Genomic DNA, 20,951 nt, shown 5'->3' with positions numbered 1-20,951 from the left:
ACCCCTTTGCTTCGATTGGCACCGAAGAATGAAATCCAAGGCAAAGTGTTTGACTTCATCACCCAACAGTTCTTTGATATCTTCATCATGGTGCTGATCTGCCTCAACATGGTCACCATGATGGTAGAGACAGATGACCAAAGTGCAGAGAAGGAAAATGTTCTCTATCAAATCAACTTGGTCTTCATTGTGATTTTCACAGGAGAGTGTATCCTCAAGATGTTCGCACTCAGATATTACTTTTTCACCATTGGATGGAATATTTTTGATTTTGTTGTGGTCATTCTCTCAGTTGTGGGTATGTAGCAGAGTTTTTTTTTTTTCAATAGAGTAGAGAATAATGAAGTTAGTTGGATTGAATTTTAATGAAGCTGTAAAATGAGAACCTAATGACAATGCAGATGAACAGACATAATTGTTCAAACATTGTAACAGCGCCATGCTGGACTGCAGTGGGACTTCACAGTTTAGCAGTGGGATGGAGCAGCAGAAAACTCACATTAATGAAGCAACTTGTCATTGTACCTCAGAGTAGTGATTGCTGCAATATCATATCTTACAAGTTTGGATCAAACTTGTTGCAAAGGTGCCTTGTTCTTACAATAAAGGCACCTACTTAAGTTCCAAGAACCAAATGAAACTCAAACAAGGGCTGTATTAGCTACAAGAATAAAACAGAGCTAATAAATTATGTTTTATTCTACTAGGTTCAGTTAGGAGCTCTCATTCTCATGACCTAGCAAGCTACAAAATAGCTAGAAAGTGCATTAATACAATAAAGGCTATTTGAACTTATTTAGTTATTCAGCAATGTATATTTAGCCAGCTAGCTATGGAAGAGGCATTGTCTTCAAATGCTAAGCACACATAACATGTAATATAACAAATATACTGCAAATATAACATGCAAGATAACAAAAATGTGGTTAGCTAATAATATTGAGTGCAAATCACTGGTCTAGTTTTTATTCCTTTCTGTTTCTTGGGGTATACAAACAATGTCCTTTATACTGAAATTTCAACACAGCTAACGCTGGAATAATTGCATTAGTAATTGATAAACAATCTGAATGTGTATGCAGTATGCATATCATTATCATATATTAAGGTCAAGGTGCTGTGGGGTTAGACGTCTGATGGTAGTGGAGGAGAGAGAGTGACAATAGAGTCAGAGTGTGGCTTAGTGAACTTAATAATTGCAAGCCTCTGTTCTACTGCCATACCTAAAGGGACAAGGAAGGAAATTTTGTTGTTCAATTGAGCTCTGTGCAATGCTGGCAGCATTTGAACTCTGAGATTAGGTCTGAGTTTGCCTGACCTCATTTTAAGTTGTTTTTCTTTTCATTTCATTTCAGGTATCATGCTGTCAGACATCATAGAGAAGTATTTTGTGTCACCCACCCTTTTCAGAGTCATCAGACTGGCCAGAATTGGACGTGTTCTGCGTCTCATCAGGGGTGCAAAGGGTATCCGGACATTGCTGTTTGCTTTGATGATGTCACTTCCTGCCCTCTTCAACATTGGCCTCCTCCTCTTTTTAATCATGTTCATCTTCTCCATCTTTGGCATGTCCAACTTTGCCTATGTCAAAAAACAGGCTGGAGTCGATGACATCTTCAATTTTGAGACCTTTGGAAGCAGCATTATCTGTCTGTTTGAGATCACCACGTCTGCGGGCTGGGATGGTCTCCTGCTTCCTGTGCTGAATAGTGGTCCTCCAGACTGCGATCCTGATGTGGAGAACCCAGGCTCTGAAGTAAGGGGGAACTGTGGGAATCCGGGTATGGGCATCATGTTTTTCTGCAGTTACATCATCATGTCCTTCCTTGTGGTGGTGAATATGTACATTGCCATCATCTTAGAGAACTTCAATGTGGCCCAGGAGGAGAGCGGGGATCTCCTCTGTGAGGATGATTTTGAGATGTTCTACGAGACGTGGGAGAAGTTTGATCCTGAAGCTACCCAGTTTCTGGAGTACAGCAAACTGTCAGAGTTCTGTGATGCCTTGCTAGATCCTCTGAGGATTCCAAAACCCAACAGACTAAAACTGATTTCCATGGACTTTCCAATGGTCCCTGGGGACAAAATCCATTGTATGGATGTCCTGCTTGCCCTCACAATGGAGGTTTTGGGTGATACAATAGAGATGGCTGCCATGAAGGAGAGCATGGAGGCAAAGTTCATAATGAATAATCCCTCAAAGGCATCTTTTGAGCCCATCATCACCACATTGAGGCGAAAGGAGGAGGAGATGGCGGCCGTGGTCATTCAGAGGGCCTATCGCAGACACCTGCTGGAGAGGTCTATCAAGCAGGCCTCTTTCATGCATCGCTCAAAGTCAGCTGTGAGGAAGGAGGATGAGGAGCCACCAGAAACAGAGGGATTGATTGCCAGAAAGATGAATGCACTCTATGGAAGCCAGGCAATTGAGGAAGAACCCCCATTTGCACATGCTGAATACCAAGTGGACCCTGAAGTAATGTGGCCTCCCCTTGCCCCTGATGGGCATTTGGTGGTGGTCCCTGTAGAAGTCACGAGCGAGGTGGTCTTACGTTCAGCTCCATCCCGTCATCCTCCCTCAGCAGAGGGCAACATCAGGGAGTCAATCGTATAACAAAAAGCATCTGAGAGAATGCACCATCATCTCCCCGTTGGAAGATAAGGAGTCACAAACATGAGCTGTTGAAGAGAGAGATTGCTGAGTCTCAGCAGCACAGCTAACACCTTACACGGCACTAATTTGAAGGGATTGCACATAAATGACAGAACATATACTTTGAAGAGTAATAAGTAGGTGAATGAGGTTTGTAGACAGTCAGGACTGACTAATTCTGGAATGTGTGCTGTTTCAGCTTTTATCAAATGATCAACTTCAGCCTGGACTGATCTTTAAAAATTGTCCCCATTGCAATTTTCTGTGCCTTGTATGGGTTGAGTGCTTTTTATTAGCACTTTATTCAGGTTTGAAACCTCAATCTCAGTATTTTAGGATACTAAATTGATTCACCGAATATTTGAATATTTCATTTTTAGCATTGATAAATTACTTGGGTTATTTGGGTAAAGCTTGGGTAAAAAGGAAAAAATATGATACCTTTTTTGAAGACCCACACATTAACATTTGTGAAAGCGAGAGTGATCTGTTGTCTCTACATAGTTATTTAAACTAATATTTAAAATATATTTTACCATGAAGTAGAAATATGAGCTCACCAATATAAGCAAAACATCAAATACAGAATATCTTTTTAGAATTTCAAAACATTATCACAGCCATAGTCCTCCTGTTTGTTGGATGTGATTTAAGGATGGCCAGTCTTTTGCTTGCCAAAAGGTATATTGATTTAATGCAGTAATCGGGAAAGGAATCTGGTTTCCAAAATAGTAGATCTTCTAAATCTAAAGATGGCCTGCTTCTCCATTACCCCCATTCAACAGTGGGCTTACATTTATGAAAAACACTCTCAATGACTTAGAAATTTATGCTGTCCTGTTCTTACACACAAACACAAACTAGAATGGTTCCAGTTTCAGGACACATGTATGAACAGCTAGTGCAAGAAATAATGTGGAGTTCAAACTTGTCAGAAAGTTTCTGAAAACTCAAGCTCAGTGTTTAATAAACTTTCAGATGAACTAAGCATCCCTCCATTATTAATTACCTAGGTCTTCTGTGAAATCCAACAGAAGCTAGACAGAAGCTGAATGGTGACCTTTATTGTGAACTTAAGACTCTACCCAGCAAACATAGCAGAGACCCATAAACTCAAACAGAAAACTTCTCCATTATTGCACTGTTATGTTGCATTTAAAATGGAAATGAAAATAAAAAGGATGGTAAGGTTTAAATGAAATCACTCGTTTACATATCCTATGTTGGTTTTCTGATCCATGTCTGTACAAGAAGCTGGGAAGGGGGTACAGAGAATAAAGCTTTCAATATATTATATATAATATACTATTTCAATACTCTGTTGAAATAAACAATAACAATAGCCAAGGCGACGCACGATTTTGTGACAGCAGCAGCTCAAGCACACATTCTTTCATAAAATGGTGCGGTTTTCATATGGAATAACACCATGTGCAGCTTAACAAAAGTAATAAGGTATCAACTAGTATTCAAAGTCTGCACAAAATATTAAGTGTAATGAATTTTACACTGATTATTGTAATTAGTATAGTCACTTAGTGCTCTGTGCATTGTGCTGGATAAGGGAGTCTGTCAAATGAATATAAAATTATAACAATTACTGTTACAAGCACTTACAAAAACCTCAGCCAAGGTGGAAGAAATTTCTAAAACTATTTTGTCCTTGCTTGCATTGCATTATCAGAAAGTGGGTAAGTGAAATAGTGAAAATCCCCAGTGCCAGAAGCTGAAAAACAATGCAGCACATTACTTTAACTACATCTCTGGTTATTTTTCAAGGTCCCACTTCACGTTGCTATTTATATAACACGGGTTCCTGTTCATGCAGTTTACTGCACCACTGCATGTAACACACCCAGTCTGAAATGCCCTCTAAATCATTTCTCTCAATCCTTTTTTTTTTCAGGAAACAGGTCTGCTTTTAGCTTCCATGACTATCCTGGGTATTTTATTTATCTCCCTAAGTTTCCCTGACATTTAGTAAGTGAATTTAGGGGAAAGAAACTGAATAAAAAGTTGGCACTTTCAGTGGATTTGTGTTTGTAAAGGAAGGATGATTGTTAAAAATATCTGTGATGTTTACATTTATGGTGATGTAACCTGACTGATCCAGCAGTTAAAGGTCTCCGCTTCATGTTTAGACACTGTTTTTCTATGTTCTGATTGTTGAGTCAGTATATGTAACAATATGCATTTAAGAGCACAAAAATGTTTTTGTTTGACATAATTTTGTGCACTACATAGATATCTGTCTAATCCCATGAAGGTTCCATAAGTATCCATTCTAAGTAGTGATAATTATTAACATGTTTCACCATATTATTTTGTAAGATGTCATCACTTAGAATTGTTTGTGTCTTATTTTATAATAGCTGCACTCGCTTAAAATGTACTCATTTAAAGCTGTGTATGAAGTGTTAATTAAATGAGAAATTACTTACTTTTTAAATTATTCTAAATGAATAAAATAAGCACTTTTAAGAGATTTTTTCTGTAACAGACATGGTTCCCCATTGGTGAAGTATCTGTCTCTCTTTTCAAGTAAAAAAACAGCAAATGGATGTAAGACCTTAATGCGAGATTTATATCAAGATGTTGGATTTCTAGCACAAAACCACTGCCTAAATTGATTGTAATTATAGGAAGGCCTTTCATCTCACCTTTGTACTTGGTTTTGGTGTACAGAAATTCAGTGTAATGGAACTGCTGTGGTGAGTCCTTCGCCAGATTAACAAAAAGAAAGGTGATCCGTCTGGTTTCTCATTTGACATGATAACACACAGCCTTAACATTTAATGTGGAGGTTGCCTTTGCCACCGTGCACTTTCTGGCAACGTGTAAATTATATAAATAATGTATGCCATTGTTTACATTTCTTATGAACAGAGTCATTGTCGATGCTTGAGGCTGTGTGCACACTATCAGTGTTGCCTGTACATACATGCTCAGCTGGAAGTGTTTTTGTGTTGATGTTTTTTTTTTTTATTAGCACTTGTTATATATTATCTATATAAAAGCCTTTTATTAAAGTAATATTTAAACATGTTATTAGAATAAAGTATTTTAAAAGGAAAAAAGAAGGGGGTTACATCAGTGCTTCTGTGTTCTATGAAGATAATACTTGTAACACCACTGTGTGGCTTGGATGATAGGAATGGCCTTGCTCATGTTTTTGTACAGATTTTTTGTTGTAATTACAGTCTAATTTTTACCTGTCTCACAACAAAGACACGCCATCTGCTGGCAGTTGACAAGAGTCACATCTTGCACCCTATCCAAATGTTTTCTGTTTCACGCCTGCTATTTTTAGCCCACCCTGCTAAATGTCTTTAACCTCAGGTAACAAGCAGTAATGCCTTAAGAATTCAAAGCCTGTTAAGCTATTTGGGTTGCATACATTTAACTTCTTAATCATTTTGTCCCAGCTGAGTGTTCTGAGGCTATAAAACTTTTTAAGCATTATTTCACTGAGACATACCTCAACAGTTGGGAGTGAGGAATGAACCAGACTGCAGTAGACAAATCATATGCACTAGAAGAGCCAATTGTCACGCTATCAGTTTGGTGTCACCTCGCTATCACTTCTCAGAGACATCTCTTCTGGACCGGATGGTGTTCTCATACAGGATATTAGAAGAATGTTTCAGAGGATTATATTACCCTTTCCATGGGAAAGACTACATCTAGACATAGCTACATATTCATATACAATAGTGTTTTAATGACTGTCTTTTCAAAGAGCAAAAGTTCACACTGCTATCTTTTCCAATATCATCCCCGCATGTCAAACCGAGAACTAAATAGACAATATACTGTACATATTGAGTGGCACATAACAGTCTAAAATCAGAGTCTTCAGAGTCTTGGATCATGGTAATTGCTGCATGCAGTAAGAGTTCTTCTCTACAGAGTCCAGCTGGGTTTGGGGGTGTCTCAGCCCTCCTACTCAGCACTCCGGGGGGGAGACATGTCTGGAAATGTCCATGGGACTGTTTCTGCCCAAGTTCCTCACATACAGCCAGAGTCAGAGGTCAGCAGCAGGCGGTGACTTTCAGCCAGCATGCCTTCCACTCAAAATGTCTCTGTGCAGGCACTAGCATTTCATCTATTCACTTGCTCAAAGACTGTGTCCACTGCTACTTTACTTCTCATCATCAGCAGTAATGCTGATGTGAAGGATATGGCCTGAGTGTAGGAGGGTATTTAGGGACGGGCCAGGGTCGGTGGGGATGGGGGGGGGAGGTCAGGCACAAAAACAAATGCAGTCTACGGAACTATTGGGCATTTTCTTGGGTGGGATGAAAAGAGAATGGCCTCAGTAGCAGAAGTGGGAATGTTTATAAACAAGTGAGGGTGTTTTTGATTATATCAAAATGGTCGCATGGGAGAATGTGTGTGATGTTTGGAAAGTAACAGCAGTCTAATCATTTTGATTTTACTGATCTTGCATAACATTCAGGAGCACAGAACACCTACCTGGTTTAGCTTCCATCCCACATTTGCAATACATTTGTATCCCACAATAATGCAACAAGCAAACTGCTCAGTGTAGACGGGTTCAGTGGCCTCTTTCTGTTGTCCACTGGTGAACATCATGAGGTTCCACAACATGTGTGAAAGGAAAAAAGTAACACCCTGTTGATTTGTAAGTGTAAGAGAAGTGGATTTCTTGCAGAAGACACCCTAAAGCTACCAATGTCTGACAGCCACAACTTGAAGAATCCTCATACAATGTAAATACAGACCTGAGCTCTGCTGAGCCAAGAAAATGCACAAACTGTGCAAGTACAAGTTCATGTTTTACACTCTAACGGAGTGAAGCTGCTTCTTTTTAGCATGAGGTCATGCGCTGTTATGGGTACTTATGGGTACTATGGGCCACAGGCTAGATCTGTGAGTTGCGTTTGCAAGGTGATTGATCACTATACCAAAGCAAGGGGAGAGAGGGAGTGCTGGAGATCCTGGTTTCCATTTGGTCAGGGTGGGGGGTATTGGCAGAGCTCATCCTGTCAACACCTGGAATCTCTGCCCCAAGCCCTTGCAGCTGTCTCGAGGCCGCAACATGAGAGCAGGACATGAGCATTGTGACTGAGGATGGAAGGAGAGGGAGTGGGGGAGACAGAGCATTCTGTGGCACTTTGAGCTGACAGCCCTGAGACAGTGTATATTGGAGGGGGTCAGATCAAGGTCAAGTCAAAGGGGAGATCCTTTCAGTGACCAGCTGGTTCACAGCTCCAGCTCTCTTGGCCCCTAGGCCAAGGCTCAACACGTTGCGTTATTTTCCGTAGGCCTGGATAGACGTGCCGTGAACATCTGAGATGGCTCAGCATACAGGTTGCCCATGCTCAGTGTTGAATCATGTAATCCATGACAGGGAGGCCACTGTAGTGGGTAAAAATCATAAAACATGCCTGCAGAGCAGCCATTTTAGACTATTAACTGCATACATTTTGAAGATATGAGGGCTTTACTTTGTTATGGCTTATCTGAGCTCTGCAAGCTGCTTCAAAGAGGCTAAAAATGCAGTGTGCTTGACACACTTCACTAACTGCAACACCAGCAGCCCAGGTTACAGTCAGTGCACAAACAGTCTATATCCCTTGAGAATTAAAGAAGAGACACATCACAGCTATTTCCCCTATTGCAGGCACAGCATGTAAATGCATTAGTGTGGGTTTTGAAAAGAAAAATGGTTATAATCTTGTGCCAACCTGTTGAACTACTAGCAAGTTGTTGTGTACTACATGGTATGACTGTGTTACAGGGTATGAAATTATTTATTTAAATTTTGTGGTTTTTTCCTATACCTACAACCTCGCCCTGAGATGTTCCAGCAAATTTATCATTACTAAGCTACACAAAGTCTAACTACTTTTGGAAAAGAACAGAAATTGTATTTCCATTGTGCAGTATTAATCTGATGGTAAAGTCTTAAAAGTGTGTTTTCCTCCACCAGTATAACAGTATATCTGTGAGCCTATGGGTTGTAATTTTTGCATTTCTGTAACTGATTAAGCGCAGGTTTTTTTTTTTTTTTTTTGTTAACAGTCAGCTGTCAGACCAAAGACATGACTACTGCTACCCAACATGTTTTGGCCACACTCAGTACTGTCGCTGGCCCAGGTTGTATCCTTACTGAGGAGGCCACAGTCCAGTATACCAGTGATTAGTGGAACTATATTGCCAGTCGGACTTGCACTAATGGGAATCAGGTCACATAGTACTGTTACTACAGGCTGCAATCTTTATGTCATTAATCTAAAATTGACAATACTTACTTGATACATTAGTCACAGCAGCTTCAGGATTGTGAAGGGCAAAATATAAATTCGTCAAAGCTGATCTGGGAGGTTTGGGGGTTACTAAAAATATGCTTGATGACAGGTAAATGATGTCCCTTCATCCTCTTCCCAAATAAAATCTTTTTTTTTTACCCTGTGGTACAGGCAGAAGTAACAGACACAAATTTCAATCAGACGTAATGTGATAGGTGTCTAAAACAGTTATGCATTCACACCTAAAAGGGCCACTATACATTAAGTGTGCACCTCCAGGAGAAGATGGCAGTGGTCATGTAATAGAGACAAATGGAAGTATTTCATAACCCTGTCTATTCATAGGATTCTGACATACTCTGTGGCCTGGAGACTCAGACATTCATTATTCTGAATGACAAGTGGCTTGGCGGTTGCACTCAGCCTTTCTCTCATTCTTGACAATTACTTAAGGAAATGCTTTTACCCATCCCATGGGTCAGCACTATTTTGGTCAGCAGTGGGTGGCAAGGACCATGGCAAGTCACCTTCAGAGTATTACTGTTTGTCTGAATCTGAATGTCTGTCTGAATGTGAATGCACTAGAGCAGAACTCATTTAAACATCCCTGTCTTTCACAAGGGTTGATGCCTGTAATGGCAGCATGTTCACAGGGAAATTCTGTTTTTATTGAATTATTGTCTTCCTCTTGTGATGTAGGCTGTAGTAGTAACTTAGCTCTTCACCTTTCAAAGAGGTCTGGACTATGACGCTTGTCAAAGTTATTTCTCAAAAACGTGTCCTCTTTCATCACTGCAAACTCACACTGGACTGACCTCTGCTGGCTATTAGATGACCCATGTTGGAACCGCAGAGATATTCCTTTTGAAAAATTATTGCATCCCAGGACCTGCACAACTGGTGTATGGGATGCTTACGTAACACTTTTGATATAAGCTGTGCAAATTGCTCTATTGATCAAGATGGCTGATAAAATTACTCTGTGGTAACAGCTGTCACAATACCTACTTTTATTGATCTTTATTATTAAGCCTTTATATGTTAGACATCCCCTGAAAAATGATTTAAACTTCAATTTCATGCACATAGTGTATATATTATATTATAGTGATTTCTTTATGCATAAAATTACATATATTTGAACGGCTGTATGTAATATATATCATAGAATACGTTTCTAAAAAATTAAGATATATATGAAAACATTTTCACAGAAGACCATCCTCAAACAACCAACGGTAAACATCATGAATCTCAAGTGTACAATTCTTATTTTAAGAAATGTCTTCAGGAAATATCATACTCACAAACAGATAGGTGGTCTGGTCAAATATTCAAAACAATTGAATAAGGATTTACAGTGATGGCCTATTATGGTTGCACAGTCTGTTGTCTCAGCAACTTCATTTACATACACCCCTGTCCCTTGGGGACAATGTAGAAGGAAGTGCTAACAGAATGTATCAGACCTAGCTATTGGCACTACAAGTGAGGACACATACATTTCCACACAGCTGAGGTGTACAGAACACTTCTGATTCATATTTCTTTCTGTACAGCTAACCTGAAAAGACTGTTAAAAGACATGCAGTGTGTTTTCTTAGGATTCTGCCTCATTGCTCTGGTGAACTTCTCAGGTAAGATTTCGTTACATAGAAAGATATGTTACATGTGTATGTTTCACCCAGGAAGTATTCATTTTGGCTGAAAAAGGCAAATGTAGCACTGAAAAATATCATCTTAGGGGAGCAACCCAATGACATTCGCACTATTTGGTCGCATAATATTGGTAATGTAAGCCTTGTTGAGTTGTTTGAGTTTTGCAGTCTTGCTTAAAGTTTGTCTTATTTTCTTGAGTCAATGTACTGTTTCAGACTGTTTGTGCACTTCATGGTTTCTTGTCAGACAGCCACCTTGAGTCTCAGACTTATTTTCACTGTGGTATATTGAGACCATCTGCCAGTAAAAGAGGAAGTCAGAGAACGAATTTCAGTTGTGCATACACAATATGCCCATGTGCATACACAATAATGCCCATGTGCATAACATATTTAATTGGTTTGAGTTACTTGGACCTCCGTAGGGTCACCATACATACCATACATATGGTGTTCCATCCTTGTGGAATAGCATGTTAATGACATCATGGCATAGATCCAGTTCTTAAAAAATGTGATCATATGTTGTTTTTGTTGTTGTTGTTGTTGTTGTTGTAACCTGTTCAGCGATATGGTCTCAGCTAATGTTTAAGACCACCGAGTTGCCTGACACCACCATTTTCAGCCTCTATTCCTGGTTGTGTTTGCAGTGAGTAAGGACGTCCTCCAGAAGCCACGGTTTCTGGGTGTGAAAAGCCGCCGTTATGTGAGAGTGTACTGTATAGTACCAGAAGAACACTCGTCTGGTCAGATCCAGTGGTACAAAAGCCCAAAACACGATTCATTGCTCAAGAATCCCATTGTCGAAAACGAACGCTTTGAGATTGCACTGCTGTCCAAATCACGGAATGCCTGGATAGGCATCAAGATGGTGCAGCCAGAGGACAGTGGTGTGTACTTCTGCAAGATTAACAACGTCTGGGGGTCAGGGACTGAACTGCAAGTGTACAGTAAGTACTTAGGGGAATGCCCTTTCTTTTTCATTGCAGACAACACTAGGGATTAAATAGTATTCTGTGATATTAAATTATGAAATACTAATAACACAAATCAAAGAATATACTATGATATATAATAATGTCACACAACCATGCTTGTACTATACAGGTACAACAATACAGGGCATTACATATTAGCAAAAGTCATGCCCTTTAGAGGCTCTTGGGTAGCTCAGTGGGTAAAGCACTTACTTCAAATGTAAGATGCTCTCTAGGACTTGAGTATAATCCCAGCTGTGTCATCAGCCAACTAAGCAATATAAACTGACTGAAATATATTTTGAATGATTTCTTTGTCATTAAAAAGTGTTATAAATGATGATAGTGTGATGGATCAATAATTGTGATATTTTTGGTACAATTATCATACCATGAAAATATCATACCATTTCACTCCTAGTCAGCACTCATCCTCTCAACTTATACACCTCACAATGCACATCAAGGAAAGCAAAAGAAGTCTTCACTCTTGCAAAGATGTGCAGTGTCATTTTGTCCAATGACCCAAACAGCAATATACTTCATGCTGCTGTTTCATGCTTGTCTTCTCCATCCCCAGGGCATATCGATACACGGGAAGCTATGAGGAGAACCAAAATGAAGGATGTCATGATTATCATCCAGGCTCTACTGCTGGTGTCATGTGTCCTTGCCCCACTGCTCCTCCACCTGAAAAAAGTGTGTTACACTCTTAGTAATGATTACCAAAGTGGAATCAGTGCTCTGTATTTCTGTATATTCATATATGGAGGGTGTTATCAATGGTATTACTGTTTCTTTTAAATAATGATGAATTGTCATGAATTGTCATGGCTGTAATGAACTACAGGTCTCTTTCATACTGTTCCTATATGCAGTACAGGCCAATATGGCCATTATGAACTTGTCATTAGCAAGATGTTTATTTCTCTGTCAGTGTAGTGATATGACTTCTATTTTCTCCCAGGCTAAGGAGGAAGATGCTATTTATGAGGAACCTGAAGAGGACCACACTTATGAGGTATGCCTGATCTTTGCTGGTTGACTGTGATAAAAAGGAAAGAAATGTTTGTATCAAGGCTGTCAGCAGAGAGCAAGAGCACCTCCAACAATGAGAAAACAGGTGCAACAACAAGGTCATCTATGCTTGATGTGACTTGAATAGCAGACCCACGCAGGATGGAAAGCTTAATGCCGCATGAGAGTGAGAGGAAGTTGCCTGCTGTGACATCACTGGGCCTCTTCACAGCTGTGGCTGTCCAGGCCCACACTGCTTCAGTAGCTCCACCCCCCAGCCCCCACCCCAAAGACATCATGAGACTCCTTTGTGTGTTTGAACAATTCTCATTCTCTCAACAGGATGATTAACACTGTATTCTTTTCCATTCAATTCCTACTGGGCTAAACTGAAACAATTTTTAAATAAAATTGACTACTTTAAATAAAATCAGTTTAGCCTAGAGTAGCTACACCAAATTGAATGGATGGTTGACTGTATTGTTTGGCACATATTCATAATTGTGTGTCTTTTGTATTGTTTACAGATATTGTGTATGTATATTATGTTATATATTATTTATATTGTTTCTTTTTTTTCTTTTGTGCAGGGGTTGGAAATTGAGCATTGTGGTCTCTATGAAGATATCCCAGCTCTGAGCCAGCCTTCAGAAGCCACTTGGGAACAGACAGAGTCTCCAAGTCAGGAATGAAGGTTTTCCTCCTCGTAATCATAGACATGTCTTCTAATTGACAGAACTCAGCAACACTGGTGGTTTTAACCAACACCACCTGCTATGAAAAAAATGCAATCGCAACTGCAAACCTGTCATTAACAGCCGCTCCTTTTTCCATGGTCATAATGTGGACATAATTTGCCCCAGCATAGCACCAATTGCTCTGGCCACTATAATGGATGTGATGAGGTCTTTTCTGTGGTAAGCCAACAGCCACTTGCCAAAATACGTGAAATGTGTGCAGAATGCCACCTTAGAGTGGTACAAATCCATACCGGAAGTTGGTTTGCTTTTATCATCCATTGAATCTAACTAAACAGAGTCATGATGAACTCAAGGGAGTAGAACACTCACAGTTGTTTCTGTGTTCTCCTTTGCAGAATAGATTGAGTTTCATTGGGATAGGCACCTCACATGTGCTGGAGTGAATTATAGCCACCTTATTTTCTATGTATTTTATATGTGTATGTATATATATATAGTACATGTACACAGTCCCAGACCAGGTGCTTATATGATTTGTACGCATGCACTAATAATATTGTGGACCAGTGATAATACATAGACTGTGGACATACAGAGGTAATCCTCAATAAGGTGAAGCCTGAGCATCTGGCTCCGCTGTCAAATATGCATATAATGCATCTGCCATGCCAATGTGCTGTTCTTCCTTAAGTGGGTGAAACACATACACAGACACATACTTAAAGCATTCATACACTGTAGCCGATCTAATTTGTAAATGTATGCTTTTATGTATTTATGCCATTTTTGTCCTCTGTACATTTTGCATGTAAACTCAAAAAAGTTTCTACTCACCATTTCATTGGGTAGAGCATATGTTGTTATTGAAAAGTATTGTTTGCTGTGTTTTATTTTTCAATAAAGTATTAATATTAGCATTTTGTGTTGTATGTGCAATGTAAATGAGCCTTACTCCAACGTGAGAAACTGTAAACCTGTCATTAACAGCCACTCCTTTTTCCATGGTCATAATGTGGACATACTTTTGGTCATAATTATGCCCACATTATGACCATAATGTGGACATATAGTAGTAGTAATCTATATGAACTGGATGGATAATTTAGCTTTGTTCAGGTCATTTTCCATGCCACATTGTTGCTTATGCTCAGAGAGCAGTTGTGTGAAAACCACAAAAACCTTCATTTTTGTTCTTTCCGTGATGGCATGGTCATAACATCCCCCCTCACCTGTGATACTTAGAGCCACGAACAGAAATAAGTAAGAGCTATACTGTATATCATAATATGTTCCTCTTTTTCATTTCTGTTTTTACCATTGTAAAACATTATAATCTGAGGAAGCATAAATGATTTATGAAAGTTCTTAATACAAACAATGATATAATTCATATTAGTTAGTAGTTACGTACCTATTAAGCTATGTTAGCTGTTTCATGACAGTGGTTCATAATACAGAACAGAATGTTACTCTTGACAACTACTTGATGCAGTAGTTAATAGCCAAACCAAATCACGATGCAAAACAGTAATTTTAAGTGCCATGTATGATAATCATGATATGATTAAAGAACATCACAAACTTTTAGGTATTTCAATAATGGTCTTAGGCATTAGGTATTTCAATAAATTCTTTACTAACAATCCAACAGTGCAGCATCCTCACTTGGCTAAGACACCTGCAGTGCATTGGCTTCTGACCTCTAAAAAGACCTGTGAGCCTTTTGGCTCCTCATTCATGTATTGTCCTTGGAAACCTGTTAACCTTAGCCAATGTGTTGGTGTCACGTTATCATTTGAAACCATTTTATTAAGGTGTGTTTTAGCAAATAGTATTGTTTTAATGGTTTTGTGATAAATTAGCTCTTTCACACGTAACTTAGTTTATGCTATGTAGCGCGTATTTCGTTACATGTTTCGTTATGTTTTCTTTAGCGTTGTTAAGCTTCGCATAGTTTTCACCACCACATTTACTATATTTTTTTATGTTAAATCGCTGTTCCCTCAAAGCTAAAAATTAGCTAGAATTTTTCCAATCTTGTGTTCTAATCGCACCGGTTTTAGCATATGCGCTAAACGGCAAATCACACCAGTGTGATTGTACATGCGAAAATGTTAAATAAAATTTCCTCATTGTTTACAAGACCTGAAATTTTGTGAAATGTAACAATGAGACGGGACTAATTGAACTCATGTGTCTGCATGTGTTTCCTGTTACATCTTCCTGTGTATTTGCATAGAAGCGCAGCTTCCCATCTGATGGATACACACAGCTGAACATGAACACTCCATTAGCTGGTTGTTACTCTGAGCCAAGATAAGATGAGACACAGCAGTGAAAGCGTATAATTATTTTTGGTAAAAGTGGTTGTACCAGTACTTACCACCTTCAGCAAGTTCTTGTTGTTATCATTATCATCATCATCATGAATATGCTTAGCAGCACCTTTAAAGATTTGCTAACACAGGACACAAACACAAAAACAAGCTGAATTTATGATGTTAAAAACAACTTTGAAATGTGACCATGTTAATGCTTTCACTTTCTGATCTTAAGAGTATTAATCTATATGAATTGGATGCATCATGTTAGGCTTTCACTCAAAATGGCCTTTCTTCAACCTTTCTTGGATTGTCAACCGCTGACTAAACTCTGACATGACACACCCATGACAATCTTGGGTGAACACATTCAGAATTTGGGTCAAGTTTCTGACAGCATACTCTTTGTGACCTCCCATCATCTCTTTTGAGCATATGTCTTAGAACATGTGTAAGGGAAGTGCATAGTTACCGATGAGAAGTATTTGAAAATGTATCCTCATGTACAAGCATTTTTTTTTAATTGTAAAAATTGAATGCAATTTTATGCACAAAAAGTGATGGTTAATCATATCTAACCTCCAAAAATAAAAAATAAACATTCGGGTGCCTACATGTACAATACTACAGGCTACCAACTTTTGTTATTATTATGATTGACTGGAGTGGGAAGTAACTGATCATTCCTAAATGTGTGTGTACCACGTTTCTATATGTACAGCAGGTGTTTTCAGATGACATATGTCATGCGACAAATGTAAATTTGGAATGGAGAATGGAGGCTGATACGCTATATATTACTGAACCAGCCAACTTACTATTAATTTTCAGAAGTGCCATATTTGCAGAATGTAACACTAGCGTCATGATGCAGTATCTTCACTAAGGTCTCATTTCAAGTGTGGACAATGAAGCTGACATTATCGAATTTAAAATACCCAGTGCAACCAACAAAAAGGTGTTTGCCTGGGGTATTCTCCCTACATTTTCAGGGGCTTATATCTACATGAGTTAAATGTGTAAGCGAACAAGTCCACTGTCTGCATTACAGAGTGGTGGAATATGTAGCAACAGGTGTATGATAAGGGCTTATGTTTTGGATAGTGTAATACTAGCATCTTCATATAAAGGTACTTTCAGCAGCTTATTATCTATAGAACATGTTGTTAGTGTTGAACGATAAAACTTAACATAATGCCAAATGTATTGGAACAGGCATCCAATGTTGTGTATAAATAGGCCTTATAGATAATATTATGCATAATAGTGGCTGATACCATCAATCACCATTAATAAACACCATCTGTGTAGTTGATAATATACATTGACAGCTAAGTCTATCATAAGGTGTAGTTTCACTCTTAGGATATTAATTACAGTACACCTGTGTTTGGTTATTTTTGATTATTTTTGTTGTAGGAATGTATTTGGAATATTTTCTCACAATTTGGTGCCATTAACCTTGTAAGGGTATGTCAGAAACATTTGTTTGCCATTGTGACGTTTTATTCAACAGCTAAAGCTTCAAAGGCACACCTGACTATGCACGGGAAGGGCCTTTTCCAGAAATCACCTCTCAGAGTAAGTGTCTGTATAACAACAATACAAGTAGTAGTTTCAGTGGCATAAAAAATAGCTTCCCTACATGGAGGTCTTGCCGACTGTCCTAATAGAGTTTTCAGGTCACTATGATATCACTGTTTTAGCACTTAATGGTCTCAGATGTGCTTGTATGTTTCTTTTTATTTATCTCTTTATACCATATTTGTACACTGTAACCTGTTGACAATGCAAAACAGAGGTCATTATGACCAGCCAAATTCAATGACACAGCTCCTTATTTATCATCCCATAGTATTAGTCGGTTCCTATTGTTTGTTTATAGTATTCACCAGAAGATGGCTCTCTGCTAACTATATATGCCCAATGGAGTATGAAGACATTGTAACATTTATACCTGAAATGAATGAGATTTGAGAGTACCAAACAATTCTTTAAAAAATGAACTATTTATATTTACCGAAATTTCATGCAGGAGTGCACAAATTTGTTGAAGTTGCAAATTTTGTTGAAGCAGGTCAAATTATTACAATAGTTTTTTGAGAACATTTTGGTTTTGCTATTATGCAAAGTAATCAAAAAGATGAAAATCCAGTACAGTCCATAATTTAAATAGGGATTAGAAATAAGCTTAATTGTGTGTGGAAAATGTGGGAAAACATTTTTGAGGAAGGTTTCCTGAGCATTAGATTTGAAAAGACAGAAAAGAAGCTGCAGAGAGAATGATTTATTTATAGCATTGGACATGTTTGCCACTGGGGCTTTATTGTGACAGACATTGCAGGGTTTTTAAAGAATGTGTTCATGTATTCTCATTTGATTCACTGATCAAGCCATCTTGTTTATTTTTTGATTTATCCATTTTATTATGTAGTAGCTGAGTGCCATGAAAGTAATGAATGCACTGTATGCAATGTGGTTATTTTCACCATGGATATTTTATTTTTCCTCTTCTGCAGTTTAGGCATTTGAATGAGTGGTGAGCATGACAGGCGGAGGTCAGTGATAATAGACAGCTATATTCAATAAGATATTCACCATAACAGTGACTATGTGATTCATAATCATAAAGCTATTAGATCTGTGCTTTCAAGGTCTCCTTGATGGTGTTCAAATGAGGAGTGAACTTGATACTATACAGATCATTCAGGCTCTGACAGGTAATTTTACACATTCCGGAGCACAGCATCCAGGCCGAATGTCCTTGGTGGATGAATCTCAGATATTGACCGGTTAATTGCATGCATAATTATAAGTGTAGCTCACACACACAAAATATTTGGTCAGTAGACTCAACACTTCAAATCTGTTTCAAATTCTTTATTCTCTCTACACCACACTGCTGCTGTTTCTATTCTTTGCTATTCTCACAAAGTAAGTGTGATTGATTGTTAATTTGTTATCACCTGTTGCGAGTAGTTAAATTGAGTTCCTGTGAGACAACAAGGATATATACGGATGAAAGCCTAGGCTAAAATGTCTGTATCTGTAAACTGAGAGTATTGAAATTGAGAGATATGTACGGCAGATATAAAAGGACAAAAACAGAGACTCATTTCATGTAATGAATTCGTAGTGAAACCTGAGATTAGGTTGTGTTGTTGTACAATATGAACTGCAGTCATGGAGCTGTCTAGGTCTTAGACATGGATGATATTTCCACCAAACATAATCTTTGAGTCCAAAATATGAGACAAATGGTTATCTGAGGCAAAAAGAGGAGGAGAGTCTAAGAATCAGGTTGTGGTGCTTTAGACGGTTGCTTCTTCTCAACACAGTCTTGTGTGTCTCCAAAGTGATTTAGAATATAATACAGAATATATATATATATATACACATATAGGCATTACAACATCTTACTTTCTGCAAATGCATCTAAATGGGTCTGACAGTAATACTAAGTCTGCCCTCTGGTGGCATTGACACTTCTCTGCAGTTGTTCAGAGTGGTGTTTCTGAAAAATATAAAAGTGTATTGTTGCCTGGTCTGGCAGAAACCTTTATGCAGTGAAAACTGCTTTGTTTACAGATCATCCATTTATACAGCTGGACATTTCCTGAGGTAATTCAGAGTAAATACTTTTTCCAAGAGCACAACAGCAGTGTCCCATCTGGGGATCAAACCAGCCACTTACACCTCCTGCTCTTACTCTACACTACACCACACTGCTGCTGGTGACAATCATACAACAAACAGGAACCCCATATTTTTTATTTGCATCTTCTCCCAGGAGGCTGCTCTGTATCCTCAGGCCCAGCAGAGGTCTTGCTGAAAAGGAAGAAGGTTCAGAAATGGGTCAAGCATGCAGCCATAGGGAATGCCTTCCTCGAAGTCCTATTGGTTGTTTTAGGTCAGCACAACGTTACCCACTCAGCGCACAGTTTCTGTTCTGAAGTGACAGAGCTGGCACTTTTACTTTGCATGGAACACAGTGCCATCACACCCTGGCCCAGTACCGTTTTCTCCTGTTTGTGCCTCTCAGATGATGGGAAGGTGGCTGCTGAATGCAGGTTAGACCCAGAAGAGTTTCTGCCAGGTGGTAAGGATGTGGAGGTAGAGCATGCGCAAAGCATGGCAACTCAAGCCTGAGCAACAAGCACGGCAAAGAGCAAGGCTTAAATAACAGGCAACACAGGTGACAACAATAATTAATCAACACAGGTGTTAAACATTAACTAAAAGAGACAGGAAACAAACAGGAAGTGAGGCCATGTGGTGGTCATGCCAGGAAGCAGCAGCCTGGAACCCTGACAGGAAGTTATGAGGTAATGATTATGAGGGAAGCAGCAGCAGCTGAAACCCTGAAACAGTTATTTGCCTTTTTCTGTGTCATTTGATCATAATTCCATCAAGTGTGGATTATAACTGTAACTTAAATTGGTTTCTAATTTTTAAATTGCAGCCTTAAACATTCAGCCCAGTCTGGCATGCCATTGTGTTCACAGGAAATGCTCCTTGCCAAGTGGACATTGATTAGCTGATACTATATGTACTACACATTTATTTTTTTTTCTGACTCAGGTAAATGATGCTACCTGGGGTCTGTCTGCAGATATGGGGGGAGAGAAGGAATTTCTCTCAAAACTCCAAATATGTCTTTTTGATCTTGTGGTACATGATCCACTAAACATCTGTTGCCCCTATTACAGTAGTTGTTAAGGGGAATTACTGTTTGTTCTTAAAACTTTAACTTGGCACGGATGTTATTTGAAAAGTGGATCAACTTACGTAATGAGTTCAATTTTACTATTCAGGGTTTAGGTGAGGTGAACACTTAAAACACGCCTCAGGCCCTGAGGTTTGGCTTGTGTGGTGCATCATTGTGGCTTTCAATTTGTTTACTCTTTGTGAAAGCCTCTCTTGTTCTTTCCGGCGAGACAGCCCTCCGAACATAGTGAGTCTTAATGATACCATTAGTCGTGTATGAATGACTAGATAGTGATGGCAAGAGGAGTCATGCACATGTTTTTTTTTTCCTTTTGATACCTGTCTCGTTTCACTTTTGGATTGTTTTCACTTTCCATTTTCCAGAAGGCTACAGCCATGGTTACCACGATTTTTTGTCTTCACTAAAATAAACTGTGAAACAGGCAATAAATTAAGAGACCCTTGCCCCATGGCTGATTATTGGGTGCCACAGAATAGTTCATTTAGCACCTGTGCAGTCTGCTGTATGTGATCCCAAAATTACTGTGGTTGATGGGAGTACATTTACATTTATTCATTTGGCAGACGCTTTTATCCAAAGCGACTTACATAGGTTACAGTTCTTTACAATGTTATCCATTC

At 38.8% G+C, this 20,951-nt stretch overlaps 2 protein-coding genes across 2 annotated transcripts in view; both read left to right on the top strand.

Annotated features, from left to right (window-relative positions):
- The window catches only part of scn4aa (sodium channel, voltage-gated, type IV, alpha, a), a 42,188-nt gene extending 39,214 nt beyond the window's left edge, over window positions 1-2,974 (top strand). The window contains 2 exon segments of the mRNA XM_036541743.1: window positions 28-298; window positions 1,356-2,974. Of these exon segments, the coding sequence (XP_036397636.1) occupies window positions 28-298; window positions 1,356-2,614 (1,530 nt within the window). The 3' untranslated portion in view covers window positions 2,615-2,974.
- Window positions 2,975-10,477: 7,503 nt separating this feature from the next.
- cd79b (CD79b molecule, immunoglobulin-associated beta) lies at window positions 10,478-19,751 on the top strand. The gene is made up of 7 exons (XM_036541472.1): window positions 10,478-10,565; window positions 11,237-11,536; window positions 12,144-12,262; window positions 12,531-12,584; window positions 13,171-13,261; window positions 19,393-19,512; window positions 19,645-19,751. The coding sequence occupies exons 1-7, from the start codon at window positions 10,514-10,516 to the stop codon at window positions 19,749-19,751; spliced, it is 843 nt and encodes a 280-aa protein (XP_036397365.1). The 5' UTR covers window positions 10,478-10,513.
- The last annotated feature ends 1,200 nt before the right edge of the window (window positions 19,752-20,951 follow it).

The sequence above is a fragment of the Megalops cyprinoides genome, chromosome 1 (genome assembly GCF_013368585.1).
Source record: "Megalops cyprinoides isolate fMegCyp1 chromosome 1, fMegCyp1.pri, whole genome shotgun sequence".
Classification (NCBI taxonomy): Eukaryota; Metazoa; Chordata; class Actinopteri; order Elopiformes; family Megalopidae; genus Megalops; species Megalops cyprinoides.
Note: the sequence above shows the minus strand (reverse complement) of the source record. Positions and strands in the feature narration are given on the sequence as shown.

What these genes read in the sequence shown, in the direction of transcription:
- cd79b (XM_036541472.1), top strand. Translation starts at nt 10,514, where the DNA reads ATGCAGTGTGTTTTCTTAGGATTCTGCCTCATTGCTCTGGTGAACTTC. An exon ending in AAGAGGACCACACTTATGAG is followed by an intron (nt 12,585 to 13,170) that starts GTATGCCTGATC and finishes TCTTTTGTGCAG; the next exon opens with GGGTTGGAAATTGAGCATTG. An exon ending in GGAACAGACAGAGTCTCCAA is followed by an intron (nt 13,262 to 19,392) that starts GTCAGGAATGAA and finishes ATCTTCTCCCAG; the next exon opens with GAGGCTGCTCTGTATCCTCA.